Source organism: Anoplopoma fimbria, chromosome 11 (genome assembly GCF_027596085.1).
Source record: "Anoplopoma fimbria isolate UVic2021 breed Golden Eagle Sablefish chromosome 11, Afim_UVic_2022, whole genome shotgun sequence".
NCBI classification, from domain to species: domain Eukaryota; kingdom Metazoa; phylum Chordata; class Actinopteri; order Perciformes; family Anoplopomatidae; genus Anoplopoma; species Anoplopoma fimbria.
The window spans coordinates 5,988,484-6,009,000 of record NC_072459.1 but is presented as its reverse complement, the minus strand read 5'-3'; the positions used below and the strand labels follow the sequence as shown (position 1 = coordinate 6,009,000).

At 40.2% G+C, this 20,517-nt stretch overlaps 1 protein-coding gene across 1 annotated transcript; it reads right to left on the bottom strand.

Annotated features, from left to right (window-relative positions):
- Positions 1-6,883: 6,883 nt before the first annotated feature.
- Positions 6,884-17,320, bottom strand: LOC129099121 (NLR family CARD domain-containing protein 3-like). Its single transcript, XM_054608293.1, has 15 exons — positions 17,238-17,320; positions 16,575-16,664; positions 16,206-16,346; positions 15,849-16,069; positions 15,583-15,710; positions 14,883-14,935; positions 13,987-14,223; positions 11,852-13,733; positions 11,464-11,637; positions 11,171-11,338; positions 10,865-11,038; positions 10,436-10,606; positions 8,820-8,993; positions 8,629-8,678; positions 6,884-7,617 (listed from the first exon to the last, which is right to left on the bottom strand). The coding sequence occupies exons 2-15, from the start codon at positions 16,654-16,656 to the stop codon at positions 7,100-7,102; spliced, it is 4,173 nt and encodes a 1,390-aa protein (XP_054464268.1). The 5' UTR covers positions 16,657-16,664; positions 17,238-17,320; the 3' UTR covers positions 6,884-7,099.
- Between the last annotated feature and the right edge of the window lie 3,197 nt (positions 17,321-20,517).

Sequence of the window (20,517 nt, the reverse complement as noted above, 5' to 3'; positions counted from 1 at the left end):
CCCCTATATGTCTTCATAAGACAGAAAAGGCATTATGTGGCTGTGGTTTCTAAGTCTTAAAGGTGGGGAAATGCAGGACTTTTTTTTGGTCTAATTTAAGAAAAAAAAAATGTTTTGCTTCCTTCCATAGGTAATAAACTGGAATAAAGTTGATTATTCATTAATTTGGGTCACTGTGCAATCACAGATTGTGTGTTTTTCTCAACAAAAAACTACAAAACCCAATCACTCGTTTTTCTCCACTCTGCATTACTTGTCAAGAAACCCAGCTTGACATTTTGATGTCCGAGGCTCATGTCTCTTTGCTCAGACAACCTGAAAAAATAAGGCTTTTAAATGTAACGTTTTTACTTTTGAAAGCTCGCTTCTTGAAATATTAATGCTGAATCTTGTCAAACAAGGATGTTGCATTAACACTCTGAACAGAGTCATCTCAGCAGCCTGCTGCGCCCCACTGCTGCACTTTTTTTCCCCATGTTTGTGTTTTATTTTTTCAAAGCAGGTATGGGGATGGCAGAATTAAAATAGACCACCAACTTATTCCCTGTCGGCATCTGAGGAGCTCCATTTAAATAATAGGATACAGAAATAACAACTCAGACGAGGGGGTACATTTTTCTTTTAAAATAGCAAGGCTCACAAAATAGGTAAATAAAGACGGCACCAAAACAAATCTGTAAATAAGATGTTTTTAGTTTTACGGATTAAACACACATTATATAACCGGTTAATTAGTGATATATATAAATATATCACTATATTGCCTACTCCATCTTGTTGAATATATTGTGTACTTTGTATATTCGATGTTCTTTGTGTTTCTTAAACTCGTAGTCCAACATTTCCAGGACTACAATTCCCTCGATGGTTAGCCACACAAGTTCAACTGTTTGACACAAGTGTTCTGCATTAAGGCTAATCAAGGTCCTGATTTTAGGAATATCTCTGACTAAAAGCTCGCTTTAAAAGATGTTTGCACAGATTTGAGTGTGCCGATGCTTTTCTCATTACATCTGACAGCTACAGAACCTCAGCTGAGTCTGATACCAGGTTTCATTTCTCTATTTTAGACGCGCTGACACTGACAGGCAGATTGCGTTCCTGTCCGACAGCTAAGCTAAGCTTAGATAACCAACTGCATGCTCCTGCATGAGGTTCAACGGACAAACATAATGTGGTATCAATCTTCTCATCTATCTCTCAACAAGAATGCAAATATTTCTCAAACTATTGATTCCAGACTTCTGGTTAGTAAAGTTGTCTGTACATGATCAATTTAGTCTGATAACCGTATTCATTCTTTTGTGGGAATTTTCCTGTCTTTATTTTTCTCTCCTTTAAAGCTCTGATTGGCTCAGTTGCAGTTGCCAGTGTTACACCAGATTTATTTGAATAGCTGTAACAAATCAAGTTGTTAGCAAAGAAAATTGAGATATCTGGAGCCAGTCTAGGGTTCTGAAGTTGCAAGAAATAAAGACACACATAAAACCACGGCAAACGTATAGTTGGGGGAATTACATTTGTATAAAAGTATGAACTTCTATTTTTTTTTTTTTTGCAGTAAATTTGTAGCATTGTCTGCAGTCCACCAAATGTTGACAAAATCAATTTCCACTGCAGCTGATAAGTAGAGCCTCCTGACTTTGTCTTTTAGTCTCCGTCTGCATGTATGTGTAAAGTATAAATGTCTGTGATTTAACCATCCTCATTCAGAATTATGAATTTGCCCTATATGACATCGTAATGCAGTAGCAACGGAATAATAGCAGCAGCAGAAATCAGATTTGTAGTACCCGTGGCTCAAATGGCTCACTAGGTGGCCGTAAAAAATGAACCGGAGAAGCCTGATGCATGCTAATGCTTCAAAGAATTACCATTCCCTGTTCCTCTCTCTCACACACACACACACACACACACACACACACACACACACACACACACACACACACACACACACACAAAATAGATTAGTTATGCACAAAACCTTAGTACACTCAATTATTGTTTCGCAAAACACACGCGCACATTTTCCCCAAACGACCAATGCTTTTTTTCACAGATTCGATTTCTCAAAAATAATTACATCCGCTTGTGTTACTGTAAGTTGTTCCAGAAGGTGAATGGTGGGGTTGTAAGAATAACACAAACAAATTTAAATTCTAATGAAAATATGCTGGACAGGGAATTTACTCAGCAGCTAAAATATGCAGGACGTGTAAAAAAAGATGTTTTGGCAAAAATGTGTTCAAAATTCCAAAAAGAAGGTAAAGACGAGGACAGCGAAATTTGTTTGTGGGGGGAAAAAAGTCAAAAGTGTGTCAAGAGTGTGAGTGTGTGTACGCATGTCAGCATATGTCCGTGTGTGGAGAGAGATTGTATGGGTGCATGTGCAGGTAAAAGGTGAAATGAGCCATATGATTCGAGCCTTCAGATGTGCACAATTGTTGATGGAGTTACTGTGAATGCTGTGTTGTCGATGGTCGGGCCTGTCACTCCAAATCATTCGCTCTGAAACCCGCAGGCACGTGTTAAAAAAAAAAAAAAAAACGCACACACAGCTCGTCCCCACCTGTCTCCACAGAGAACACGACAGTATCAAGTCATGAACACGAGAGTAAGCACATACAAACTTAATGTATGCCCCGTTAAAAAAAACATGAGATCCAACTTTGAAGTGCTTCCTCATACAGACAGTACACACAAACACAAAAAATATGGCACAAACTCATACCGATCCTGTTTTGAACCAAGAAAGTAGAGTAGAAAGTAGTGTGGTGGCTATTTTAAGATGGATTAAAGAATCTCTCTTTTCACATCCAAGCCGGAGCACTTGGATGTGAAAAGAGAGGGAGAGATAATGACGGAGGGAGAAAGAGGAGTATGTGAGAGAGGACAGTGTGTCTGTGGCGGCTGGGGAAAGCATTGGAGGAAGCCGGAGGCCTGCACACCAAACACACCGAATAAACAATAGGCACTCGCACACACACACACACACACACACAAAAAATAGATAAGACTAAAGACTAAACCATTCACGCCTACGTTAACAGTAGGCGTGAATGGTCTCAATCTCTAGTTTCAAGTCTTCTTCAATACAGCATGACGTTCATTTAATAAATGATGGTTCATTTAGAGTCAAATAGACCATAAAGCAGGGTATGCTTTAGTGCACGTCATTACTTCACAACGTCACTCCTATGTTTTCCAAATGTTCCTAAATATCTATGTTCATACTGACACACTTAAATCTAAAGTCTTACATTTTTGTGAAATATACTTACGTCGAAGAACAAAATAAGATGCATAATAAAATACTGTTGTAATATTATAAAAAAGATTTTCAGATCAGTTTAACTGCTGATTTCCAGCTCATTAAGATCCCTTCAGACCTGCTCTGAGTTTTGGTACACTCATCATTTAGTTGTTCTCATTTACATATTTTTATAGTCTAATAAGTAAAAATGTAATTGTGGATCATAAATGCTACCTTAATGTCATCCCAAGGCAGACACTTATTCCTGCTGCTGCACTGTGATGTCGATCAAATCACTATTTTACGATCGCAAAGTCATCTGACGAAAACAAACATAAGTACAGTTTAATAATAGGAACACCTGCATGCTGTGATTGTTTTTAACAACCTTTTTTGTTTTTCACAGAGAACCTTAGAGGTAACAGAAACTTGTTCTCTTGACTTCCCCCCCCTGCCTGCCACCTTACTGAACACGATACACATTTCGGGATTGGTTTTTCCACCTATATCGTTCGTTTCGTACAACTCTGCCATTGAAAATGTAACTAATGCGTACACCAGGCAGTAAGCAACAGCTGTTAGTAACAGAGGGTTTATCAAGAACCGTGGATGAGGAAATCTTAACTGCCTAAATAGAGAAACCTGAGTTGAAATGACTGACTGTGCAGATGTTCAATTTAATCTTCAACGTATAAGATATGCATATATTTTTTGACAACCATAGCTATACATATATTATATTATATGTATGTGTGAGTGAGTGTGTATGACTTGACAATGCATATATTTATTTATTCATATATATATTCTAAAATCAAAAGAAAATGATGAATGCATTTCATTATGGCATGAACTTTCAGGATTGTGCAGAGGTGATGTTCTTTCATTTTAGATCAGATTCTCTCTATTAAAAAGGCCAACTTACAATATTACTTCAGCATAAAATACTTCAGTAAATTAACCAGACACAGGGGGAAAAAAAACAGCTTTACTAAATCTTACTTATGTATATTTTGTTAGCTGCAGGCCTATCTACTTTTACTCACAGACTTTGCATTGCCTGCTCGTGGCGTATTTCTGACGTTCCACCTGTTACCTCCACAGGAGTCAGTGTCAGTGTGACGGGCTGTGGAGTTTTTACTGTTTTTACATAGTTAGACTTCATGTAGCAGCTCCCCCCTGCAGTGTCACCCAGAGTCTGACTTCTTACCTGATTCTGGCTGGGACACTTCCGAATCAGACAGGTAGATTTAAGAATACTCTGCATTCATGTGAATTTTTATGGACCAATTTCCGGTGGAAATACAGTTCCAGTCAAAGGTTTGGACACACCTTCTCATTCAATGGTTTTTCTTTATTTTTATTTTTATTTTTTTCTACATTGTAGATTAATATCGAAGACATCCAAACTATGAAGGAACACATATGGAATTATGTGGTAAACAAACAAATGCTCAACAAACCAGAATATGTTTTATATTTTAGATTCTTCAAAGTAGTTGAATGAGAAGGTTATTCACACAATCCAGGTGGCAGGTGACAATTAAAAATATTTAAATATAAAGAAATATGCAGTAAGGCTTCTCTATTGCTTCCAAATATGTATTCTCAAGTAGATCAACTTTTCTCAATTGATGTTATCAACACACATGTTAGCATGAATCACTTTCCCTCCTCTTTTTGTCTTTTTTTGGTGATGTAACCTCTTTTAATGATACATTCATTCATTTCACTTCATGTACAAGCCCCTGGGTTTTAATATCTCATATATTTTGTAGTAAGATTTCTGCTGATGATCAAAAACTTTCTTCACATTTAAAACATATCTCACATATCTGTGTTTTGTTCTCTGAGAAGTCAAAAATGTGTGATATTTTTGTGGAAAAACGTTGTGATGAGTCGTAATTTAATGAGAATAAATTCATAATATCCCAAAAAACATACCTACCATAATGTCTACTGTGTATTACGTTATAAAGCAGATTATAATTTCTAGCCGGAAAACGTCAATTTTGACCGCTGAAATTACTACTTTTGCTGGCAGATTTTTGAGCCTTAGATAGATAGCTCATTTAGCGTACATGAGTTGGTTTAGAAACGCAGACTCCAGCTGAATTTTTGGTTTCCTGCTGCCATTATCGAGGAAATACTATAGTGGATGTGCTTGAAGTGTGTTGGCTGTAGCACTTGGTTGTTTCTGTAAGATAGTTATGCATAGCCTGTTATGTCATGGCTTGCAGATAACATTTGAGTGGACAAACACACAGATCACTCCATTTCTTACACTTCCTTCCACGCCTCTTCAGCATGTGGAGAAATCCAAAAAGGATAAGGCCTGAGTTTTGATTCAGCTGTTCCCTGCTGGTTGCTAAGACTCTGAAGACTCTGATTGGACAATCACAACCTCTGGGGACATACTGAGTCCGCAGACAGCGTTAATAAATTTGGTTATTCCTCTAACTTTTTTTTTTAAGCTTTAAGCTAAAACTTGATGCGCCCTGACCTTCACAACATGTGGGCAAATCAAGATGAGAATATGAATAAATAATATGCATAAATAATTTCAAACAGAAGGTGACTCATGCATGAAGGATTTGGTCCTGTCTCTTCTAAAAGGGTGCTTAGCTCGGTTTATTGCTTCTGTGTTTCTACAGTGAGTGTGTGTGTGTGTGTGTGTGTGTGTGTGTGTGTGTGTGTGTGTGTGTGTGTGTGTGTGTGTGTGTGTGTGTGTGTGTGTGTGTGTGTGTGTGTCCATCTGCTTTCACCTGTTCCAAAGTCCTCGTGTCCTTGAGATAAAGTTTTTATATGAGGGAGTAAAATGCAATTATTGTCTAAATAAGATGCATTATTTTTTTTTAAAAAAACATAAAACTGCAGACACACTACTTTTCACAGAAGCAACCCTGAAATTCCAAGCAAGAGTCGGGCATTGTGAAGCCACATGTTTCCTTCCAATCAAGGTAGCCTGAAAATATGCAGAGAAGCTATGCAATGAAATGTCATTCAAACACACACACACACACACACACACACACACATTAGGCCCACATGCCTGCACGATCACCTGACCTTGCATGCCATTTCCTGTTAAGCATCCCCCTCTAGTGTCACACCATTAGACTGCAGTGGAGGTGATATAAAGTGTGAAATGCAGCAATGTGAGATCTTGCTGTATCCTCAAACCTGCCTGTCTGTCCATTTGTCCATCAAACAAGATACAGGCTATAACATGTCACCTGTCTTTTCTATCTATAGGTTGATGCCTCTGCGTGTTGCCTGGTGAAAGCTTCTATATTGTGGGTTTTTAATTTAAGAGAACATGCAACTGTAAAATAAAACTTCTCATATTTATTGAGGTGAGGAGCTGCTTTAGAATAATGCAATCCTAAGTAATATCCTACCCAATATGAAATGTATTCTGCTTAATATACTTTCTGGCCCTTGTTGTTTTAATTGTTAAATGCTACGTTTTATTCACCAGTAAAAAATAAATGGGTTGAGTGTGAGTGTGTGCTACGACCCTTCTTAGCTATTTGACTCTAATCTATACGTTGAAAATCTAAAAAAAACTGGCATTACTTCATCATACTTTCACTTACAAAAATATTAAAACTTCAAACAGGTCACGAGACTTAAATCTTTATTTGTTACAGCATTTACAAAGTCACAGTTTTTTTGTTGTATGAAACCTTCAGACCCAAACTGTATGTTAATCAGGCTTCACTGTTGATCACTGTACAGATTCATTTTAACATTCACTTATTCCAGGTATTGTATCACTGTATTTGCATGTAGGGAGCAGCTCCTTATAGTTTTACATACAAACTGTTTGCAAAGATGTTTTGGTTACTCTATTTTACACAGGAATATTGATTCAGAAATACGGAACCCAGGATGGAGTGGTTCAGTGAAAGTCGTACGGACAGTGTACAGGTGGGTCAGTGTATCAGGAAAGACATTATAAAAGGACAAAACACCCGCTGGCCAGTCCAGATACACTCCAATGGTACTTATATTTGTACCACAGTCTATGAACATGAGACAGGAATTATCATGAGAAAAACTCCCATCATAAAACCAGCACCAGGACTTTTCATTTCCCCCCAAAGAACATTCACTTGAACTGTCGTTCACCCTGTCCATACTTTTGTATGCAACTCCAATATCCGCTGAAACACACTCAACCTCCCAGTAATGGCGACCGGTCAGACCCTCTTCACACAGAACTTGATAGGTGCAAAGAAATCTTTCTGGATTCTCAGGATACGGCTGCTCCTGATGAACATGAGTTGCCCTTTTGTTCTCCTCTGTCAAAACTATAGCCAGGGCTGCTGTGTTAGGGTCCAGTGTCAGATCACAGGCATCTGCAATCAAGACAGAAGAACCAATTCATTAGCTGAGTACTGGTGCTGTGTGTGTGTGTGTGTGTGTGTGTGTGTGTGTGTGTGTGTGTGTGTGTGTGTGTGTGTGTGTGTGTGTGTGTGTGTGTGTGTGTGTGTGTGTGTGTGTGTGTGTGTGTGTGTGTGTGTGTGTTGTGTGTGTGTGTGTGTGTGGTTGTTGATCTCCTATTTCTTTAGCACCATTACAGATGTGTTACATCTCAAAAAACACTCAATGCGGAGTGGCATTCTTTTTCTCTGCCTGTCAATGATTTAACTACATCACAACCATAGACTGTGTATAATAATTGGCCGTAGTCACCGTGACTCCACCCATTGGTTTGTGGACTGCAATTTTGAAGCCTCAAGTTGTCGCCGAAATGCAACCAGAAGTGACACAAGCGGGTGGAGTTAAGTATAACTGAACACCGAATAAGACATTTAAAACGATCAAAACTGTTATAATTAACTTTCATGAACTGACCATAATTTATTAAATAAACATCATGCTGTTTGAAGAGCAAAAGACTTGAAACTAGCGATTAAGACCATAAACTCATGTTTACAATGTTTACTGAGGGAATAAATCAAGTGAGAAGTAGAGTCATTTTCTCATAGACTTCTATACAATCTGACTTCTTTTTGCTACCAGAGGAGTCGCCCCCTGCTGGCCATTAGAAAGAATGTTGAAGTAAAGGAGGAAGTTTAAGGCACCTTCATGTTGGCATCACTTTTCGGACCTGGAGTTTGCCGCCTGATCAGGACACTTTTTTGAATGCTATGCCTTACTAAATACACATCAATATACCACAGGTACACCAGAGCCACAGTCCGGTGTAGAAGAGTGGCCCCTACGTAACATGATATCCTCATACCCACATTTAACGACACTTTAAGACTTGTAAAAACCTTGCAGACATATTGCATACTGCAACATTCATCCATGTTACAACATCACAGCCTATGCGTTTCATTAAAAAATAATTACATTCTTACACTTTCTCAGAAGCTTCAGGTCAAACCAGCACTCTTCATTTTGGTCCACACTGATGGGGAAAAAAGAGGGACAGCAGGCGACAACATCAGAGATATTGTCACACATGCACTTCAAACCACAAATAAAGTGAATCTTCAAAATGAATCTTGGAGTAATAATTGAAGTGAGTAGACAGCGTGTTTGAGCATACTTGAGTTTCTCCAGACTGCAGCGTGAATCCCTCTGTATTTCAGTCAGCAGCTTGACTCCTTTATCTGCCAGGTGATTAAAGCTCAGGTCCAGCTCCCTGAGGCTGCAGTGGTCGGACCTCAGAACCGAGGCCAGGGCGGCACATCCGTCTTCTGTCACTTTACAGAATGACAGCCTACAGAAATCAGGCAACTGACATTTTAGACTTGTGTTACATGCACTTATCGACAGCAATTTTCACTTGTTAACATGACACACACCCCATTAGATTAGTCGTTTATATGGCTCTCCCTAATGACTTGACAAGTAGCAACACGCATCCCATAATTTGACACTTTTAAAGCAGTAAGCAAAGCAAAAATAACTTTTTACCCTTAACATGGCAAATAATATTTTTAGAGGTAATTTTGTATGAGACACTAGTCCTCACACGAGCTACATGTATTTGCTCCATCTTTGAGAAGTACAGGGTGGACAAAATATTTGTTCTTAGTACGACGCAATACAATTCAACCTCCAAAACGCCCATGAAGCAGAATCACTCCTTCAAAGCCGAGCATTATATCTAATGAACGTCTTTAGAACTCCGCTGTATTAAAGACCGACACTGTGGTGTTGGTGTGTTACAAAAGGCTGAATCCAGACATATCAATTAGCAAGTCAAAGTGAATAAGAGAGTTGGCTGACTCAGGCTGTCAGAGGGGCAGGGGTTATAAAAAAGCCTTTATGGCACTGTATCGTCTTTTTCTACATTTAAGGGCACCCATTAGTGCACTCAACGTTTTCTCCACTGGAAGGGCATCCAAAAGGTCACTACATCCTGTTTTATCTACCGCAGGAGGATCCAAGAGTGCACTTAATCATATTTTCTTTACTGGAAAGGCACCATCGAGGGAACTTTATTATGTTTTAGCGACCGTTGGCGTATCATATGTAGGATCAAAAGCAAAGAGGGAACTTCACTATGATTTCTCCACTGGAGGTGCATACAAGAAGGACATTTATATGATTTCTCCACTGGAGGTGCATTTCATGACTGGAAGGGCATTCACTCCACTGGAGGTGCATACAAGAAGGACATTTATCATGATTTCTCCACTGGAGGTGCATACAAGAAGGACATTTATCATGATTTCTCCACTGGAGGTGCATACAAGAAGGACATTTATCATGATTTCTCCACTGGAGGTGCATACAAGAAGGACATTTATCATGATTTCTCCACTGGAGGTGCATACAAGAAGGACATTATCATGATTTCTCCACTGGAGGTGCATACAAGAAGGACATTTATCATGATTTCTCCACTGGAGGTGCATACAAGAAGGACATTTATCATGATTTCTCCACTGGAGGTGCATACAAGAAGGACATTTATCATGATTTCTCCACTGGAGGTGCATACAAGAAGGACATTTATCATGTTTTCTCCACTAGAAAGGCCCCCTTGAGGGCACTTTATCATGATTAATTTCCTGAAGGGCACCCAGAGGGCGCTTCATCATGTTTCATATACCATGGGTGCATTTCTGCGGCACTTCTTTCGGACACATCGGGTTACCAAGGGGTGTTATTTACAGAGTCCACCAGTGAAACAGAGCTATTCATCACACTGACCTTAGCGTTTTCAAACAGTTTGGGATCATCAGTGCCTTACAGAGTGCCATCACTCCTGAGTCCTGCAGGTCATTGTAGCTCAGGTCCAGCTCTGTCAGGTGGGAAGATTTGGAGCTGAGTGCTGAGGCCAACATCTCACAGCCTTTCTCAGTGAGTCTGTTGTGACTGAGACTGAAAGACAAATGCAGAAATATCATTTCATTGCTAAAAGGGCTATTCAAACATATTTATAGATGAAAACCTTTACTTAGTTTAGCACAATGTTTTATCAATTATCTGTGACAAATTAGTTTTTCTGACTTAATGATATGAGTTTTTCTTTGTTCCTCTAACTATTGTTGAGTGGATACTTCATAATATGTATCGTATTTGGATTTTTGGATTGGAATGATAATGTAGCCGTCATTGAGACTTGATGCAGTCTTTTACCTCAACACTTCCAGAGAACAGTTTGTGCTCATCAGCCCAGTAGAGAGGATCTCCATTTCTGAGTCTTCGAAACTGGTGTAACTCAGTTCCAGCTCTCGCAGGTAACATGTGTTGGATTTGAATGCCGTCACCAACTCCTCACAGACATTTTTAATGCCACCAGTTCTGTTCAGTCTTTTTGTACAGAAATGATAAGAAATGTTGTTCAAGTTAGAAACATATACTTTCCAGCTGGAACAAACTGTCAATGTAGAAACCTTGTATTCATACTTCAATGTTTTTGGGAATAGCATGTCTGAGACTGACCTGAGCTTCTCCAGTTTAGGGCTGACAAGCCCAACAGAAAGCAAAGAGCATAAGGAACCTCTAAGTGCATTGCCACTAAGCTCCAGTTCCCTTAGATTTGAGAGGAATGATTTGATTGCTGATGCCATATTTTCGCAGACTCGTTGTGAACCTACATTACCTGAGAGGCTAAAAAACAAAATGGGAAGAAATATAGAACAATGCGAAAAGTATGTAATGTTTCATGTACTTCACAAAGAAAAGACAAATAGCAACACAAAATAATTAAATGTAAGAATAATAGTTTTACTAACCTCAGAGCTTCTAGTTTACACTGAGAGTTTAGCAGTCCATCAATCAGGATATCTGCACCTTTGTCATCAAAGAAATCATCCATAAGGTGCAGTTCAGTCAGCACAGAGTTTGGCATTCGAAGAGCTGAGGAGATTGTTTCACAACCCCAAACACCGAGCCACACGCCAGAGATTCTGTAGAAATAAAAAAAAGAATCAAGAACAGATAATGCTTTAGATGCATTAGATTCCTTGGCCACTATGCAGGGATGCATTCTGGGTGCTTGTGCGGGCTTTATTGCAAAAACCTGTCAGCTCAAATGTCCCACATCATCATCATCTTTTATCGTAAAGTGACAAAATGATTGCATGCAATACAGATATACCACATTATAAGTAACCAACCAACCTTGCTTTTCTGCTGTTCCTCATAGCTGGGAGAAGCCTCAAAGCACCTTTTGCTGATGGTCTGTGTTTCTTCAGGTTGAATTCTTCTAGAGGCGTGTTTGACATCAGAATGGAGTCGGCCAGAGCGGAGCACAGAACAGGAGAGAGCTGCGTTTCTGGATTGTGATCTGGTTCCAGATACTTGCGCACAGTTTGGTGTAGGGAAGTGTCTTTCAGCTCCATCAGGCAGTGAACAAGGTTCAGACATCTTTCAGGCGAGCAGTCTGCTAAATCTATTTCTAGAAGGCTTGTTCTAATTTCCTCAACAACTGCAGAGTGGTCCTCTTCCTGCTGAATCAAGCCTGGAAGCAGTTCTTGTGTTGGTCGTAGGGACATGCCCAGAAGGAACCTGATGAACATGTCCAGTTCTCCTGTCTTTCTCAGTGTTGAATTAGCTATTGAAATTTCCATCAGTTCAGCCAAAGGTAAATCAACTGGTTCTTTTTCCAAGATAGACTTGAGCTCTTCCTCTGACCCTATGAGCAGGAAATCCTTGAGGCTTGAGGAATCTATCTTTTTACTTGCAAAGCTGCGGTACACAAAGAGCGCAGCAAAGTACTCCTGAACAGTCAGATGCACAAAGCAGTAGAATTTCTTTATGTTGAACACGTTCTCTTCTTTGAGTATCTCTGTGCACAACCCGCAGTGAACTCCAGCTTTGTTTATGTCCATTCCGTACTTTTCCAGATCATCGCCAGTAAATATGATTTTGCCTTTAATAAGATGTTCAAATGCCATTCTGCCTAATCTAAAAATGAAGTCTTCATTTGACTTGCAGATGTCCTCTATGTCCGACTCGTACCGGTCGTACTTTTTGGTAGCGAACCGCATTTGAATGCAAAGGAAGTGTGTGTACATCTCAGTAAGAGATGTGGGTATCGTTATGTTTTCATCCTGAGTTCTGTCCATTTTCAGCAGCAAATACACCAGAACTTTTGCCGCAATCCAACAGAATATAGGTATGTGACACATGATGTATAAGCTCCGGGACATCGTGATGCTGTTAATTATTCTTTCGGCAACTGCCTTGTCCTCAACTCTGTTCCTGAAGTACTGTTTTTTTTGTGGGTCGTTAAATCCTCTGACCTCAGTCCACTTGTATACATATCGGCGAGGGATGCGCTGAACATGTCCTGGTCTTGAGGTTATCCAGACAAGAGCTGAAGGAAGAAGATCCTCCCTGATGAGGTTAGTCACCAGAGTGTCCACTGATGATGTCTTCATGGCATCCTTCAATATTTGGGTTTTTTCAAACTCTAGTTTAAGCTGGCTTTCATCGAGACCATCGAAAATGAATAAAACGTTGTGATTATCAAGTATTCTCGCAACTGCTACTTCTTTAAGTTTTGGATGAAAGAACCTCACAAGTGTCTCAAGGCTAAACTGATCTTCTATGACCAGATTCAGCTCCCTGAATGGTAGCACAAAGATGAAGTCCAAGTCCTGATTGGCTGTCCCATCTGCCCAGTCAAGGATGAACTTCTTCACGGAGACAGTTTTTCCAATGCCGGCAATTCCCTTTGTCATCACGGTCCTGATAGCCTTTACTTTGCTTCTGTCATGCCCAGATGACACGCTATCTTCTGCTGTACTTTTAAAGATGTCATTGCAGTTGATTTTAATGTCCTCGGCTGTTTGACACCTTGCCTTGTCTTCGATGTCCCAGATCTCATGTTCTGAGTTGACCCGTTCACGCTCTCCTTGTACAATGTGAAGCTCTGTATAAATTTTGTCCAATGATTGTTTATCCTGATGATCTTGTTCAGGGCCTTCAAACTCATATGTGAACTTTCCCCTCAGATATTCTTTGTGCTCTTTGATCACTTCTTTGACCACATCATCTGCTGCAATGAAAGAATGCAGTGATGTTTGATGAAGCAATTTTTTCAATATTTGAACGTGTCGCGCATTTTGACGTATTAAATTCATTAAGATTACAACAATGTATTAACAACAAGCTATGCTATGAAAAAGTTTGAAAAGGTCTGGGTCAATGTTTTATGGCTGAATAGTTGCTGACATGTTGGTTTATTACTACACTATCCATTATAAAGATTATATTATCATCATGTGTTAGACCAAAACGACCTCACTTACTTTCGCACATGTTTTGCTGAATTCGCTGGAGGATTCTATAGAAAGCAGATTTGGCTTTTACAGATGTGAGGGTCCTGTAGAGCTGCCTCATCTGCCCCTGGCTGGTGCTGGCTGCCTTGATGTTGTTGTACATCTCTTTATGCATTATGTGCCGCTGAAGCATCTCATCCGCTATTACCATCACTTCAATGTCATCTTGGATGAGCTTAGACCGGTTCTTGTCCACCCAGTCGGCTTCTTTTAAAAAGATAACAAACACGTGATGAATGGCCTGTAAAGCAGGGGCATAGTTTTGTGATTGGCACCAAATAAAATCAAGATTGCCGCCTTAAAGTGGTCCTATTATGCTTTTCCACTTTTTCCCTCTCCTTTAGTGTGTTATATATATTTTTGTATATGTAAAAGGTCGGTAGAGTGTAAAACCTGAAGTCCACCCCTAAAAGGAGTTACCCTCCCCCTCAGAAGCTCCTGAGCTGCCTGAAACGGCTCCATTGAATTCTCTCCTTTACTTCCGTAACTTTATGAGGTCACAATGTAACGGAAGTGACATAAAACTCCTTCCGCCTAGTTTGGCCCTCAAACAACAAAAGAGAGAGACGGAGCTGAAGCTCTGGAGGAAGAGTTTTTGGAAATGTGAAACGTTGACCAATCTCAACAGAGCGGGCTAGCTGACCAATCAGAGCAGACTTTGCTTTCTGGAGGGAGGAGCAAGCGCTACAACGGAGCGTTTCAGAAAGAGGGTGAGAAGAGGTGCTGCAGGACAGCCAGGATGAGAAAAACAAGGCGGATTATGAGCATTAACGCATGTAAACATGTTGTAACTGTAACTTGAGATAAAAATATGCACCCGGAAAATAGTATAACAGGGCCTGTTTAAAGTATTAACTTGAGCTCACCTTTCTCCTCTGTTAAGGCCAAAGCAGGATTGTGTGTTTCAGAGAGGCAATGACTTAAAAATGACAAACACAACATAATAATAAACAGTTAACAATCAGTATTAGTTATCATGCGTGTACACTTAATATAGTTTAATGTCAATGCAAGTCTCACCTTGAGCTGTTATCTTCAACGACAGCGTGTCAATTTAACACTTAAAGAGTCAATTTTAACACTAAGTCAGTGAACATATGGTCCTTATCTACAGAGTGTTAAAGTTACACTGTTAGTGTTTTCAGAGTCAATTCAACTCTGTTAAGAGTTAATATTTTACACCACATTACACTGAGAACTGTTATTCAAATTGTACACTATGATGTAAATAACACTGTTTACATTTGACACTAGTGTTAATCAAAACTAACTCTTAAGTTACTTTACATGAGTGTTAGACCTATTTGACACTTAGTGTTTATTACGTTGATCTTTAAGTGACTCCTGCCAGTGTTAAAATATCTACTCCTGTATTTAATCCCTTTTAGTGTAATTGTTAAGTACAATCTTAACAATTACTTTAAACTCGGAAAAATGTGTATTAAAAGTGCACTTTTAGAGTACAATTTAAGCAAATTCTGAGTTGGGTACAGTACTATAATAAATATTTATAATTTCCCACAAGCGTACAGAGAAAGATGCTTAAACATAAGACATCAAAATTACCCATGAGTGTCTGCGTCAAGTATGTTAACCCTCTGTTGCAGTGAGGAGTCAGCCAGACCTTTTGTCCGGTTGTATTCCTTGACAATGGAGTATCCACCAGTTTTCTTGGCCAACGCAGATTGAACCAACTTTGAAATGAGAGTAAACGACAAGACAATATTCACTAAAAATGAAATGATTGACCGTATAAATACACAGGATTATTTAATTTTTTTAAAGGGGGCAGTCCTCAAAGGAAGCTCACAACAAACATTTCTTCAACCAACCTGTTTGGCATCTTGATCCTCCTGCCTTTTTCTGCAAGGGCTGAAATCCTCACCTAGGACGACTGTATCATCAGAGCCGCATGATACGAATTCCAGGCTGTCCGAATCTTCGGGGCCGCAGCCTGAGAGGTCCAGCGATGCATTGGTTACGACATTAATCAGTGGACTGGCAGACAATTTTTTCCCCTGGGGAGAGCCAGATAAACTTGTTCCTTGGGGATCTATGTGTAGTTCCGGAGAAAGAGAGACACACCTACAATTAGTTGTTTTTTCAAAACATAAAAGTGTAACTGAGTCTTAGTCAACAATCCATGAACTATGCTGAAAGAAATTGTTATCAAGATAGTACAATTTTACCGATGTCAAATCTGATAGTAAATACACCAGCGTTGGGCTGCTGTGCTATTTCTTCAAAGACGTCTGCATCCACCTCTGTTCCCGTCTCGTCATATACTCTGATCCCTTCAGTGACAGGTGGGATGGAGAACTTCATAAAAGCTGAGGAGAAAAAATACACACGAGATAACAAGAATAAGAAAGGGTATACGTATATCCAAAACACCTTAAGTGATATCTTTTGACTTTGCCACGAAATGTAGCTTGACAGAAAGTGAGACACTGAAATGATATCCAACAAATAGCACAATGATGTGCATCCTCAAAAGTCATGAACTGACACATCCACTTTCCTTTTGTTTTTACAATGGCATATGAATGATGACTTACCAGCATTCAAAAATTCCTCAAAGCTTGGTTCTCTGATCTTGACATATTTCTGTTCGTTATTGATGTTTGTTTTAATCAACATGATGGTATCTGTAAAAAACAACAAGATGAAACTGTGTTAACACAAAATACTCTGGCATATAGTAGATGGGGAAACCATATTGGTCTATCCGGGCTTTAAAAATCCCAATCAGCATTTGTCCAAGTCCAAATTTAAAGTAACTGGACTGTGTGGAGCCCCTATGGCATGCAGGCAGAAATAATTTTAACATGAGCATTGTTCCTGCCTTGCCTGTGCCCCGGTCAACGTCTCAGCCTTCTGTCCCAGACCACGGTATTCCTGCCTTGCCTCTGCCCTGGTTAACCGACTCAGCCTTCTGTCCCCGACCACGAGAATAGCCTCCGCTTCCTCTGGTTTCCGTCTGCCTGATCCCTTGGCTGTTTCCCACTGTGTCATATCCTGCCTGTCTGTCTGCTGTGTTCTCAGCTTCAAATAAAGCTCCAGAACTTTATCTGTCTTCTCGTCGTACTGCTCTTGGGTCCACACCCCATCCGTGACATAAAAGCAGTGTTTGTTTGTTCTGTATTTTTATTCTTCAAAACTCCAAAACAATGTAAAAAAACATTTGTAATAAAATATCTATATTCCATGTGTTGTTTTACCTGATGTAAGCTGCTGCAGGAAAACAGATTGTGTTGCATCTTCAGCGTCTGTGGGTGTATTTTCATCTGACACAGGAAGCCCAACATTTGGTGTGTGCGTGCGTGTGTGTGTGTGTGTGGTTAGGGAGGGACAAACTGACGAAGTGAGATAGAGAGCGAGAAAAGACATGTTTGTTGTTGCGATAAAAATCCCAAACTGAAAATGAACCTGTGTATAAGGATTATATGATGCAGAATTATTAGTCTTCTTCAGAAAGAAAGCTGTTTCTCCCTTCATAAAATACAGATTATTTGATGATGCAAGCATCATGGAAAAAGTAGGTTTGACTACACAAGACTTTCTAGCCTAGTCTTTCTAGTCTTGTGTAGCACCAAATTCCTTGCATGCAAGTGCTGACCAACCGTCACTAACAGCAGGCCTCTGTGTTAATGTAAGCTGTCCGTTTGGCTTCAGGTTAAGGATCTTAGCAACTCTGCTGTCATATACTGTATAGTTGTATTGCTTCTATTGTTTATATGCATTTAAAAATCACTAGGTTGTGTTGTCTTATTTTTGATCTGATAAGCATATTTTAATGGAGGCAGTAGGTAAATTCATGCCATCAGCTTATCATGGATTTACAAGTGCCTATAAAAAGTATTTTGTCCCCTTTGAACCAACAAAAAGACTGTAATGTCACCCTTGTACTAAGCCACATTTACAGTCCAATACGTTATCACTGGTGCTGCCAACTTTCTTTTTTAAAGTTTCAATAGATTCATTGCAGTGGATAAATCATTAGTCAGGGTACTAATATAAGACAGACGTGAGCCCACAGAAGGGCATTTACACACCGACAATATGGACCTTAATCACCGGGGGACAGACAAAGGCAGAGAACGTCTGACTTACTATCCCCCTCACAAAATTAAAATGACAAGTAGACCTGAGTTTTAAAGCGCACATTTATGAAAGGGGTAATACAATACACATCATCCACTTTACAGGAGGGAAGGGACTGAGGAAGCAGGTCACCGTTCTGCCAACACTTCACTTTAAAACTTTAAAGAGCGCATTTGCTCCCTAATCACTCTCTCTGCTCCACCTCTGCTTTTTCTATCAGGCTTCTCTGCACCATCCTTTTTTCTTTTTTGCCTTCTCCTCACCCTCTTTTCAGAAGCTCTCCCTCCCTCCCTCTCTCTCTCCTATGCTGTCAGCTCTAATTAGGTCACTGTGTGTGTGCCCGGACAGCGTGATTGTGGGTTTGTGTTTTTAAGTGGTCTAAGGAGGCCCATCACTCTGCTGTGGTTCCCCCCACTGGGTCCTGCTGGTCGGGGGGAGACACACACATACACACACACAGACTATTGCTGATGTTCATTGTGGGTCTAATGGCTCCCGTTGCAGTAGCACTCCTACTCCTTCATACACAGCATTATATCAAACTGTGAGGACGGGGGGGCTTGACACACACATACACACACACACAGACTATTGCTGATGCTGTGAGCGGGCATTCATTGTGGGTCTAATGGCTCCCGTTGCAGTAGCACTCCTACTCCTTCATACACAGCATTATATCAAACTGTGAGGACAAGCACAACAGCAGAACTTCTTTGAAACATCTAATCCTAAATGGTTTACAAATGTCGCCGTAAAAACATGCACACAGTCTGGCTTGTAGTAGAGAAAATAACTCTGCAGCCATATGTGCGGAGAACAATGCAGGTAAAACAAATGAAACCAACTCCTGGTTGAGTACATACTCTATGTTTGTATAGGAGCTAAGTATTGAGTGCAACAACCGGATCGAGACTCAAATCAGATAAGAGTTTGATAGGTACCAGTTAGTCAGGCTTTACATACAGTTTTTGTTGAAACTTGTTGTTTCTAAGGTGACACCTACCAGAAAGCAGATTCTTTTGGTTTTTATCAGTGGCCCAGTTATTGGTCCAGGGGATCAAGCAGGGGGGCTCGTGATCTGTGGAATCTCTAGATCTTCAAAACTAGATCTCAATCGAACAAAACACCTGAACTGCATTCAAAAACAGACATTAAGTGTATTTTCTGTGTTTCTCTTATGGTTTATCCTGTGTTTTTTTAATACCTGCTAGTACAGTTCAGGGTTGCAGGCGGGTCTGGGACCAATAAAGGTCAACTTGTACCAATAGTACAGGCACTCCAGCAGATAATCGCCCGGAAACATTCAATGAGTGGGCTCCAAAACTGACTTTATCGAATTTTAAAAAAAAGGAATCAAATACAATGAAAAGTATATAAACCCACACAACATTTGAAAGATTATGCACACAAATAGAGAAATACATTCATGGGAAATACAGAATTTTACATTGCTTGTTTTACCTCAAAGTATCAGTTAAGGATCACTGTATATCAACTCTACATTGACTCCAACTTTTGTTATGGATTCATACGCTGACTGGCTGCTTATCGCCATTATTTAGAAGTTCATCTTATAGAAGAACTCTCAGATTCACTATAACACCACTATGTGTGTTTTTAGGTGAACTGGCCCCTTAAGGTCGAGCTCACGAGCCTCTCCAATTTTGACTGAGCATTCCCAGCCTCTGTTGTGACTGATAGGGATCGTGTCCTGTCTTCTTCGCTTATACGTACCGAATGTGAGACCGTTGACTGCTGCCAGCTGGAAGGAAAGCAGAGCTCCATCAAGCAGGAAAAGTAAACATCTGGAGAGGTAACGTAAAAACACTGCATTCTTTATAAAGACTGTCTGGCCTCGCAGAGGAAAGGCTATGGTGATACCAAAGAGGTGTCTGCTGTACTTCATCAGCCTCAGCTGGATTTAACTGGTGCAAAGCAGGCAACTCCCTCTGTCTGTTCATTGAGGGCTTATCAATGATACTGTGCAAATTCAAATGCATGCCTACTTTCATTATTGTCACAGTTAAAGCTAGGGTGGGCGATTTTGGAGAAAACAGCCGTTGAGATTCCGTCGCGTGCTCTCTGGCCTCTCCCTGCCACGCTACCTGCTGTAGCTCCTCCCACCGAACGTCAGTTATGCGCGTTCATGTGAATTCAGTTACATTGATAGGAAGACGAAACACCATGTCACGCACCAACGTCGTTGCCAAGGTGACCGGACAGTCCCACAGCCAATAAGAACGGAGAATCGGAGCCTCGCTCTGATTGGTCAAAGTGTACATGAGCGGTGGCAATTTTTGGGTGCGGCCCACAGAGGCAGGGGAGAGCAAAGTTATGAGCAGATATTCTCAGAGCACTTCACCTACATATAGCTGACTGGCTATTAGGACAGTTTTG